General features: G+C 40.0%; 1 protein-coding gene across 5 annotated transcripts in view; it reads right to left on the reverse strand.

The window, feature by feature from the left end:
* The window catches only part of RCC1 (regulator of chromosome condensation 1), a 78,838-nt gene that overhangs the window by 50,604 nt on the left and 15,385 nt on the right, over positions 1–12,849 (reverse strand). For all 5 annotated transcript variants that reach the window (XM_085647666.1, XM_085647665.1, XM_085647663.1 and 2 more), the window contains 4 exons: positions 11,137–11,233; positions 6,195–6,317; positions 4,240–4,392; positions 3,711–3,830 (listed from right to left, as the gene is read on the reverse strand). In XM_085647666.1, coding sequence (XP_085503792.1) covers positions 3,711–3,830; positions 4,240–4,392; positions 6,195–6,317; positions 11,137–11,233 — 493 coding nt within the window. The remainder of the gene's footprint in view (positions 1–3,710; positions 3,831–4,239; positions 4,393–6,194; positions 6,318–11,136; positions 11,234–12,849) is intronic.

Genomic DNA, 12,849 nt, shown 5'->3' on the forward strand with positions numbered 1-12,849 from the left:
TGGCGTGTGGGTGCTGTGAGTAATACCTGTAGAGTATTAAGCGTAGGTGATTCTTGAGGGAATGTAGGGTGTGTCTTTCATCTAAGCTCGCAGTATAAGATATGCAAAGAGCATTAACGTTGTGTGGTTGGCATCTGGCAGCACGTCTGATCTGGTCACAAATTGTCCATTGATAAAAAAATCATTCATTGCGCGCAGCCCCATTTCACCTAGTAGTTTGTGTTTTTAGTTCTTGCGTCACTGACATCTGTGAATGGTGTCCTAGGGGCATGGCAGGAGCTTATATTGGGAGATTATCAGCGCACTGTGCCAATGAGTGCCATGCTGTTATGGTGCTGTGCAGTGGATTTATTTCCGAGTGAGGGGCTAGGGGGGTGGGATGGGCATGGTCGGCCTCCACAGCCACATGTGAAATATGGTTGTGTGGGTGTCTCCAGTAGCTTGCATAGTGTGCCTGGGCACAGTGGTAATAGAACTGCAGATCTGGGGGCCCAAATCCACCCTGTGCATAAGGTCACGTAAGCTCTCTCCACCCCACCCTGGGATGCCTGTCTGCCCATGTAAGTGTGCTCATACAGGAATGCAATTTCATGAAGAACTGTTGTGTGAGTATAATGGGTACTTTCACAAATGGGTAAAGAAAATGTGGAAGCACTAGTATCTTCTGGTTTGCAATTCTGTCAGCTAGTGATAGTGGCAACCGGATCCATTGGGCAACATAGCTTTCCAATTTTGTGAGGGCCCTGACAAAGTTTTCCCTTATCACCAGTTCGGGGTCTCGGTGTATCCAAACACCTAGATATTTAACCGGCTCAGTTTGCCATTGTAGTGGGAAGTCTACTGATTTAGACCAGTTTATACTCAGTCCGGAGTAGCGCTCAAACCGCATGTATTATCGCATTAATGGATTTAAATTGGCTTCTGGGTGGTGGGTATATAAGACCATATTGTCTGCATATAATGATATGCTAGGGGCGTAAACTGAACTGTAGTGCTGAATTTAAATGCTTTTGTCTAAATTTACATGCCAATGGTTCAAGCGCTAAAGTGAATAGTGGTGATAGCGGGCACCCTTGACATGTTAGTCTATGGATTGGGAGGGGTGAGTGGTGTTGCCATGGATTCGGAGACTGGCATATGGTTCAGTGTACAATAGTTTGATCCAGTGCAAGAATGGTTGTGGGAATCCCATTCTTTGGAGGACAGTAAACAAACGTCCACTCCACCGAATAGAATGCTTTGGCCGCGTCTAATACGGCGGCCGCAGCCAGATTGATCCGGCAAAATTAAATGCTGCATTAGATGTTGCACTCTGAGGGCTATTTTGGCTAGAATTTTGGTGTCTGTATTGATAAGGGACAGTGGCTGGTAGGAGTCACAGTGAGCTGGGGATTTTCTCTAGTTTGAGTAGCGCGATTAATAAAGCTTCCTGTAGGGAGGGTGGGAGGATCCCATTTTCATATGCTTCCGAGTACATAGCTAGTAGGAGAGGAGTCGACAGGTCACTAAATTAGTTTATAGAACTCACTCGGAAGGCAGTCCATTCCCAGAGCTTTGTTATTTGGAAGGGTTCGAATTGCCTCCTTCACCTCCTCTTCGGTAATGGAATGCATAAAGTATTCTCTTTGGGCATCTGAGAGCCAGGCTAGGGCTATATCATTAAGGTATTCAGTAGTATCCTTGTCCGAAGTGGCAGTAGTACAGAGTATAGTTGCGTGCAGTATTCTGAAAATCTTTCTAGAATGGTGTATCAAAGCGTATTTTCTCTTGTGTGTCCATAATTTGTACAATGTGTGACGGTGAATGCGTGGTTTGGAGTACCTGCGAATGTGCGGCCAGGGCAGCCACCTTGGTGACTGCTTTCTTTAAAGGGGTTTTGCTTTGTGGAGGGTTTCCCAAATTGTTACTCAGCCAACGGGGTGCAGTTTGTGAAGGAATGTCAAAAAGTATGAGATTAGCTGTCATGTATCCCAGAAGCACAGACTAATGGGCTGATAGAAAGCATAAATCGAGTGGTGTGACAATGTGCTCAGTAGGCCATTGCCAACAAGTTTATTGTGGGGGAATGTAGTGCAATCCATGCTGTTTTACCCGCACCAGTTCTCATTACAAACAACCTGGGTGACTCCTTTTGAGCGATTTCAGGGACCGAAACCAGTTACGAAGGGTTGTCCTATGTGAGTAAGTGTGTCAAGCAGAGTGTGACTTTGGTTAAGTGTGATCGTGTAGTCAGAAAGAATGCGTCTGAAGCCCAGTGTAGGCAAAAGGAGAATTTTGGAAAACTGAAAGGTGTACGTAAAGTTTAATGTGGGTGATGTTGTTCGTATCTAGAAAGGTGTATACAAAAAATGTTAAGCAGGAGCCGGGAAGGGGAGGTCTGTGGCAGCTCTGTACGTTTCAAGCATAAATAAAGCTTTCAAAACTCACATGTGTGATTTCCGGCAACGTTTGAGGTTTGCAGGGCACTGTGGGTAACAAATGCTCATGGGGTCCAAACAATGCACAACTACCTAGAAACCCCTGGTTGTCTAGTTATCAAAAAAGGCTAAGTTTGTGAGGCTCCAATATGTGCCAGATGCCCAGGCCCAAAATCCAGAGCTACCTACTTTGCAACAAAAAAAAAAAAAAAAAATTCAAGTGGTCAGTATTGAATGGATAAATGTGATGCATCTAAGTTGCATTTTCGGGTGTTTCCTTGCGCGGGCACTAGGCCTACCTACACAAGGGAGGTGCCATTTTTATCAGAAGACATGTGGTAGCATAGAATAGCAGAACATTTGTTATCAATTGGATTCCGCTGCATTCGTGGCATACCCTCTAACACATATGCTAGTACAGATACCCACAAATACAAGAAGTAATAAAAACCACCACTTCTAAACGAGATCTTGGACCCATTTCAAAAATACATTGGTTGCCTCGATACTCACTTTTTACTCTACATATTTCACCATATGAATTGGTCTGTACTCGGATAAATCGTGAGTTTAACACAGCAAACCGGTTGGTGCCATTTTCAAAGGTGATGGGGTGGTGAACACAACCAGAAGCTTTTTTGCGGAGCACTTTTTTCCTATTCATATGAAAATGTTTTTTTGGAAAACACACACTTTGCTATATTTTGGCCATTTCCTTATTGGGGGATAGGGAGGGAGGATGCAAATTTAGCATGGATACCATACGTGTACAAATGTATGGATGCCAAAGCGCCAACTACCCTCAAATTGCCAAAGAAGGTCTTCGCATTCTAGGGGGAAACGCCAAGCAGGGAAGGGTTGAGCCATCAATAAGCAAGTGTCCCCACACAACCAATAGACTTCATCAATAGGCTCAAGATGGGACTAGGGTAAAGAAAAAGAAAAAAAAAGCCCACACGTGTAAAAAGCTCAAAGAAAGCACATCCATGTCTACAATTTAGAGCGAGCTTCTGGCAAGCGGGCAGGTAGACAACACATGCAATTGTGGCGCAAAGGAAGGTGTACGCCACAAAAGGCTAGGTGGACCACCCCCACTTACAAGTATTACCTTTTGTAAAGCTTTAGATACACAACTGGCTGTATAATCAGTACAATCATCTTTGGAGAACCACTAAAATCAAATGTACCCTCCAAGCAATCTAAAGGTTTCCCAGTAAACAATAATTAAAATGCAGTCAATAGTGGTAAGTTCCCAAAGCAGAGACAGAGTAATAAAGAACAGAGTTAACTCACCTTCTGAGTCCAGACACACTGTATGGTGTTGGCCTCCAGAGAACCCAACCCAGGACCTGGTGGAATTTTTGAATGAAGACAGGTTTCGAGGGGCAAAGCAAGAGCTTGTGCTCTTAGTCCCTGTAAAACACAAAGAACCAATGTTATGGCCTACATTTGGAGAAATCATCAAAAATATATACAGCCATGGGATAAAACTCACCTGATGAGCTACTTCTGTAACACCAAAACAGTCACGTCAGTCCTCCTCTCTGATCCAAACAATACTTCATGCCCTCACCACATCCAATAAAAACAAACCAATTCTCAACATGAAAACATCACACACTCCACACAAAAATATCCAAGGTTCTGTATTTTGTATTAAGAAACGTTGTCTGGCAGCTGCCCGCTTATATTTCATCACAGCACATGTACAGCAACATGCAAATGCGTAACCAACATTCAGCAACATCCACTGCTTTATCGCAGCCAGACCCAAAATGACCCTCAACACAGCCACAATATAAATGGTGTTGAATTTGCTCACCGAGCTGGTGGTAATTAGTGAGCCCAAAGCCATACACGTGTCCTTCTTTGGAAATGGCAAAGGTGAAGTAAGCACCGCAGAAGGCATCCTGGAAGAGAACACGTCCACTGCCCTTCGCCTTCATGTGGATGCATTGAGGGATCAACAGGCGATCTACCGAAGTAAAGAAGGGGGTGTAAGTCAAGAGGCAGCCACAGGATTTCCGGAAAGACATATCAAGCCAAGGTCAGTTTGGACAACAAAGAACATCGGTCATGCAAGCAATACCCTTTTGAGATGTTCAAAGGCAGTGGGATCTTTCACCATTTCACTACACCTCTGAAGCAATGCCAAAATGGGCCATGCTGGTGTCGGCTTGAGTGAAAAAGCAAAATCTCGGGGACTAAAAAATAATTTACAGATCTTTAAAAGAAACAAGAGCTCTGTAAGCACATTTAGATTTATTTAATGCAAAATTTAAGGGAGCCACGCAAACTTCTTTACTTGATCCCACAATTTATTCTTTTGTACAAATACCAAACCAGTTCACAACTTTTTTTTTTTAGTTTACACAAATATGCAATCTTGACCCCCTGTCCTCTCCCACATTCATTAAATTGTCTTATCTGTTTTATTCGATTAGGATATGGTTATGGCAACCTACTTTCAATTAAGTACTTTTGCAGCTAGGACTATGAGCAAATCACAGTCTCCTTCTTTTATTCCATAACTACAGAACTGCTTAGTGGTAGAGCCCCCGATTTAATAAAAGATTCTTTGCAAGGAACATTTTTCCATTTATAAAAAAAGGTTATGTGCTATTGGAACGGATGATCGATTTATGCACCAATTTATTACTAATTACAAGGGTGGACTAAAAACTGTGCCAGCGAAAAGCAAATACTGCTACATTTAATGCAATTAAATGAACTTTTACTGCACGAACTACAGCATTAGCTTCTAGCCAATCCAACATACCACTACCAACTGCATTGCAAAGTTGTCCAAATACAAGAATGTAACAAAAGACGGCCACAAGTTTAACCAAGCTCATTCAAACGATTATCCACCAACATTTGATTGCTTTGCATTAGGATGCCTTTAGCTCACAGGCTGACCACACACCATTTCAGCTCCGACAGTTAATCAGTTTGTGAATCAGTGTTGAGTTCAGCAGCAACAAGCACACACCTGGTGTAAGAAAAGGGTGCTTCATTCATGCAGCCATCCTAATTAAGCTATAGCTCCAAGTTTCTGATGCATCACATGTTCAAATATTGGGCTTCAGAAAGCACCTCTTTATTAATACACAGCCCTAAAGAGCGATACAGCATTTCACATTTGGTAAGCACGTTTCACGTGGAAAATCGTTAGGCGATCATCAACGGAGTACCCTCTTGAAATACCTCCAGATTAAACTGTTTCCGAAGTAAAATGAACTTATGTGCATGGCTAAGCAAACTATGATAAAGGAAATATTATTTCCATTACAACAAGTCTATATCTCGGTTAACTTGTAAGCAACTGGCATGCCCAAATAATCAACTGCTGCAAGGTAACCCATTAACTTTTGCAAAGCATATTGCTGTATTACACGCAGTGTGCAGCATTTAGTAATGTTTGATCAGTTAGAGCTAGAAATTATTTTTTTTGCTACAAAACTACATATTATGGAGGAAGCATACTGTGCAGCAAGCTGAAAAGAATTGAAGAAAAATGGAGTGAAGACAGCGGAGTCACATTACTAATGGTACTGACAAACTGAGGAGTTCTACTGTGGATGACTAACTTTTCAATGGAGCACGAGGTGTGCGACTTTGGAGCAATTATAAAAAAAAATCTAATTTAATCAACAAGAAAAAATCTCTCCTCCCCTACCCCCTTAACGTACCATGAAAGTCAACGTTTGGAAGTCATAACCACAGTTTAGCAGATATATTTGCCAGCCAATGAACAGTCATCCAGCAGGTACTCACACAATCCTTTCCGGCCTCCTCGGTTTGTAAAACACTCTGCCACTCGCCCAAGCTGGCCTTGTTCCCCACAGCCTGATGTGTACAGATCACCTTCTGAAGTAAGCATCACCAAATGATCATTCCCTAAAATGGATAAACAAAAACAAAACAAAAGAGGAGGGCTGAGTGAGAAACATACTGCCACCACTTCCAGGAGTAAGGTTGTGCTAATCTGTGTACAGGCAAGCAGAGCGAAAGGCTGAAGTCACTAGTATGGGAAACATCCTTTAAAGCACAACGCCGGAAGCCCGCTGTGCCGTTACACCGCCGGCAATAGAACAAAAGTCAGTAGCATGCATTTGTTTAGCACAAAATTCTTAACTTGCTTTAGGGGGTGCATTGGTGGAGTGGTGTTGGATATAAAGTCTAACACCTTCCCTGCTGTTGCGCAGACTGGAGTTGGAATAGTAAACAATACTAATTCAACGTCCAGAACCACCCTAAGGCAAGTCGTTGTAATGACTTGCATGCACAAGGAATGCATCGTAACGATGAGTTTGTTCTAATGCCGGCGTTAAAAAAGCATGCATGATACCATAGTACATTCCTCTAGTATGTTTAACTTACTTTCTTAAAAAAGTACTTTACAGTCAGATTAACTGGTAATCACACTAATACCATTCAAGTTACTAATAGATTAAGATAGTCATAAGCAGGGCTTTGGCCCTTAAAATTAATGACGGATATTTTGAGAATGTATTTGGGTGACATTCGCATTTTGAGAATGTACATGCGTGAGGCTCTTATGAACTGAAGAAAGTAGGAGCAACACAAATTTAGATTTGAAGTAAGCCAGCAATTTAACAGGTAAAGTGTGCTTCAGAACAGTGGAAAATAAACTATATTGCTCTGTCCTTCAAGGCTTAATATCTAGAGCTCCGTTTTTATACTTTCACTCTTTTTTTCTTTCTTTTTATCAAAGAGTGACCCTACAGTGCAGCATAGGGGTTAGTTAACCAAAACTATTTTTAAAAACTGAGTTTAAAGTAGATCATTTAACTGAATGAGATTAAAATAGTACAGATCTGAAACCGTTAAAATTTCAACAAAGACAGGACAAGGTAATACTATGTTTAAAATACACTCCGCTTGCCATTGTCAATATGGCTTATTTTGCAAGGACAGGGTGGTTAGATTTCTACCACTTGTCTACAGTTTTAGAGCAGTGCTTGTATGGATATTTCTCATTATTCTCTCCAAGGAATGAAAGTATGTGGTTAAACTGCAAAATCTCAGTAGGTCATGAATGGCATAGGAGACTTACAATTTGCAAGATGTAATAGTTCCTGGTCAGCCCAAGTGCCTCCTAGTATCGAAGGTTACAATTCTCTGGTACTACTAGCTCCTGCAATACAAACCCTCGCTCATTTCAAACTGAGCCGGAACGCTTGCAATCTGTTAAAATACATACTAGCAGAGATCTCAGTTAGGCCCTAGAACTGGACTGTAGATTGCCTTCTGTTCTGCCTTTACTGTTTCAACACTCCAGACTTTCACGACCCTTTTCTTAGTGCCAATGTATCTGCTTTTTGTAGCAGCCTGAATGCCCTACTGATTTTATCGTGCCACCATTAATGGCAGAGGTGGTTCTGTGCATCCACCACAAGCAAGGTGGCTCCTTAAGTTAGATAGTTACTTGTTGTAATTAGGAGAAAATCATGTAGTGGGACAAACTACTAGAAATTCACCTTCAATATCTTTTAAAAGCCATAGGTCATAGCAAATCATGAGATACAAACATACACAGCACAGTAAAAGCACATGTGCCCCTTAACAGCCTTGCATGTTCTTAGACAAACTGTAAAGTAAAAGATTCCCTTTGGGCTGACTCACATCAACAATAAAGGCACCCCTAAATATCATAGGGGGATGGGGAAAGGGGAATGGAAATAAATCTTTCCAACAACTTATCGCAAAAGTGATCCAGTACACAGCAATAAGAAAAACAAGGAATATACGTCAAATAAATTCAATTGATCAATACAAATTTTATTAAAACAAGTATAAAACAAAAGCGCATCATAGATGCACACAATATGGATAATTGCACAAATTTAAATAAAATAATTTTTTTTAAAAATAATGTATACACATATTCACAAACAATCTATCTCACAGAACTAATCACACAGATCTAATGGAAGGACACATTTTACAGAAAAAACACCAAAATCGTGCTTTGGCCGTGTTGGTTTGTGTTCCCTATGGACCAATTCCCACCGGGCTCACTATACCCCAGTATTTGGCAACCTTGGTCCCAGGACAAATACAACTCAAATTTGAGCGTCGACGCGTTTCGGTGGGGAGATTTTATAGAGCCACCTTATTCAGGACGGGTAATAGAGATCCTTCCTTTTGATAACCGTACATCTAATGATACCTAACACTGAAATACATATACAACATACAGTCAGTTTTTCAATGTGAAGCAAAAACACCTAAATTAAAAAAATTATATAAAACATCCTATAAATGTCATGTCTATAAATTTAAAAGAACTAGCATTGTAATTCATTTTTAAATATCAAATATCCACACTGTCACTTTATTGCTGTGGCAGGATCAGGCCAGGAAAGACATATTACTTAATGTAGATTAAAAGGGGGGCAAAAAGCCTACTAGAACAAAAAGTGGAGCATTTCCGTAGATGTGACAATCAATGGACTCATTCTTAAATCCACGATACCGGCACAAAGAAATTTATAAACAAAGGCCAGTAGGATTAGGTATGCAAAATAGTAAAAAGCCAAGTCTTTCTAATTGTTTAACAAAAGAGCAGAAGTAGGCCAACAAATGAACGAAATGTACCTTAATGTATACGATTAAAAAGATGCCTGTGGTCTATAGTAGTTAGTGGACCACTCGCAGTTTGATCATAGATATTCGGCTAAATCACGAAATATCGCAAAGTCGATGTGGAAGTATCTGTCAGATGGCAGAGAAAACAACAAAATGCACTCGTTGACAAACCGGCTGATTTAATTGTACTGGGATGTTACACGGATGTTAAAAAAAAAAAAATCAGTACTCACTTTCATGAAACTTCCCCTCAAATCGAGCAGCTATGGTTATATTTTACCAGTTGATTAATTGGCTGAGGTTAAAAACCCTGTTGGTTTACTGTCTGCAAATGAGAAATAATCTAGACTTAATACTAATCTTAGAAAACTCATTGTTAGATAGATCTCACTATTATGAACACAGACTATCAACCACCATACTCCATCCCCCTCAATTTCCGTTTATGAATAAACGGGCTGCTGACAGGTAAGCGCATGCTACCTTCCTAATAATAGTTTTTAACCTCAGCCAATTAATCAACTGGTAAAATATAACCATAGCTGCTCGATTTGAAGGGAAGTTTCATGAAAGTGAGTACTGATTTTTTTAACATCCGTGTAACATCCCAGTACAATTAAGTCAGCCGGTTTGTCAACGAGTGCATTTTGTTGTTTTCTCTGCCATCTGACAGATACTTCCACATCGACTATGCGATATTTCGTGATTTAGCCGAATATCTATGGGCAAACTGCGAGTGGTCCACTAACTACTATAGACCACAGGCATCTTTTTAATCTTATACATTAAGGTACATTTCGTTCATTTGTTGGCCTACTTCTGCTCTTTCGTTAAACAATTAGAAAGACTTGGCTTTTTACTATTTTGCATACCTAATCCTACTGGCCTTGGTTTATAAATTTCTTTGTGCCGGTATCGTGGATTCAATAATGAGTCCATTGATTGTCACATCTACGGAAATGCTCCACTTTTTGTTCTGGTAGGCTTTTTGCCCCCCTTTTAATCTACATTAAGTAATGTGTCTTTCCTGGCCTGATCCTGCCACAGCAATAAAGTGACAGTGTGGATACTTGATATTTAAAAATGAATTACAATGCTAGTTTTTAAATTTATAGACATGACATTTATAGGATGTTTTATATAATTTTTGAAATTTAGGTGTTTTTGCTTCAGATTGAAAAACTGACTGTATGTTGTATATGTATTTCATTGTTAGGTATCATTAGATTTACGGTTATCAAAAGGAAGGATCTCTATTACCCGTCCTGAAGAAGGTGGCTCTATACAATCTCACCACCGAAACGCGTCGACGCTCAAATTTGAGTTGTATTTGTCCTGGGACCAAGGTTGCCAAATACTGGGGTATAGTGAGCCCGGTGGGGATTGGTCCATAGGGAACACAAACCAACACTGCCAAAGCACGATTTTAGTGTTTCTGTAAAATGTGTCCTTCCATTAGATCTGTGTGATTAGTTCTGTGAGATAGATTGTTTGTGAATATGTGTATACATTCTTTTTTTTTTTTTAATTATTTTATTTAAATTTGTGCAATTATCCATATTGTGTGCATCTATGATGCGCTTTTGTTTTATACTCGTTTTAATAAAATTTGTATTGATCAATTGAATTTGACGTATATTCCTTGTTTTTCTTATTGCTGTGTACTGGATCACTTTTGCGATAAGTTGTTGGAAAGATTTATTTCCATTCCCCTTTCCCCATGCCCCTATGATATTGGTCTTGGGTGCCTTGTACACCATAGATTCATTTATCTAGGCTTGACAGACATTTCCATAGGTGACAATCCTCTTAAACAAGACCTTAGCAGTGCCTTTATTGTTGATGTTAGTCAGCCCAAAGGGAATCTTTTACTTTACAGTATATTTTGGTGCTCTGTCCCTTTGGACTCTTTAGAGCCCCTCTCCTTGTTTTTGCAAGGTGTTCTTAGACAAAAACATAACAAAATGAGGCTGAACTCCGACACATTTGTACAGTTCACAGATTATTTTTGACACTTAAAAGACGTTCAGGGGAAAGAGGTATAGCAACAGACAACTCCGTATAGTTAACAAAATGAAGCTCTATCTGTAGAGGAAGTCCTCACCTGAGGCAATCTTTACAATCGGTACGCCGATTTGAACTTGCACTGGAACCACACTTTGCTTCATGGGTTCCAGCAGTCCAATAACACCATTGTTGTCCTGCAGAAAAAAAAACGAGAAAAAAAAAACTTTAAGTGCCTTTACTGTTTTTAAAGGGACAGACACCTTGACTATCCAGGAGGTTCGGATATCGCTTAAGTCAGTGGAACACTTAAGCCTGGGGGAACAGCGAGAATTTATGTTGCCAAGGATCTCAACAAGACAAAACAAACTATCCAGGACGTTCCAGTTTAGAACACCACAGTTCTGGCCAATTACTTAAGATGTAGTTTTATTGTTGTACGATTACCTTCTTTTTAAGCAAGACTGCCAGTTTTCCATTTTTACAAATTGTTAGACAGAACACAATGTGTTTCCCGGCTGTATTAAATTTTAAATGCAGAAAAATACACAAAATTGTGCTTCTTTTGAGTGACATTCGACGGTGTCCTTCATGAATTCCAAGCTAACATCTGATCAGATAGAGAATGGGGAGTTAAAAAACAGGATGAGAATTCCTTATATGTAGTCATGTGTTAACATATTTGTATATATTGCCAATATGTACATCTGGGTGTATTGTTCTGCTATATTGGCTGCTTAATTTGCTAAATCGCAACAGGCAAAGTATGAGTGCATATTTATTAGTTAAATAAACATCGAAATTCAGGTTACCACTCTATTTTGTGTTTGAAGAATAAATATGGATAAATGCCAATAAGGTAGCCAGAAAATATGGATAAATACAGATAGAAATGTAGAAAAAAAAAATACCATAAAACCGTAAGCCCTATTTCTTACGATTTATTTATGAGACGAATAATTAAAACGTATTCAGTATTTACTCACCCACAAAAATATATATCAAACAATTCTAAAAAAACACTTTTTTTTAGTTTCCTAATAGCAAAAAAGAGGACGGTAGTAAAAAATAATAATTCTAGAACAAAAAAAAGGTATAACCCCAAAAACGCATAATTAAGACTTAGTCGGAGCCATCCATACATCTCTTTAAACAAAATAATACTTGTATTGTATTTTGTTTCTTTATTCAAAATCAATGACACTAGTTTCCCTCTTGGAATGGCATGGTGAGCAAAAAAACGATGGATTTAGGCCCAGATCTCTGTACTGGGGTGAATGTATGACATTGTTCTGCATTCTGTCGTCCATCAATAGTTCTTTTTGCATTTGTCACACCGAGTGGGACGGGTATGCTCAGACGGGAGTCCCGTGCTCTCCATGCCACTGGAATCAAGCTATCCTGGCTGAAGAGGGGTGAAACCCCAAAACCGGTCCTAGGATGCTTGTTTCCAGTCCAGAGAGGACCTGGCCTGGCAGTTCAGGCTGGACTGTTCCCATTGGGCACAGGGTCAAGACTGATTTGCATATGGCTGGGTCCAAACTGGAATCGCGAGCAAAAAAACGATGGATTTAGGCCCAGATCTCTGTACTGGGGTGAATGCATGACATTGTTCTGCATTCTGTCCATCAATAGTTTTTTTTGCACTAGTATCCCTTTTGCCATTTAGAAACCAAGCAGAATTAGGCATATATGAGAATTTGTTTATCCATCTTAATTATTGATCCACTAAAGCTGCTAGATGCCCGAAACAATGAGAGCGCTAAAGACACCCTCCTACCAAGAAGCCATATAGCAACCACTACTAGCAGGA

Source organism: Triturus cristatus, chromosome 3_2, assembly GCF_964204655.1.
Source record: "Triturus cristatus chromosome 3_2, aTriCri1.1, whole genome shotgun sequence".
NCBI classification, from domain to species: Eukaryota; Metazoa; Chordata; class Amphibia; order Caudata; family Salamandridae; genus Triturus; species Triturus cristatus.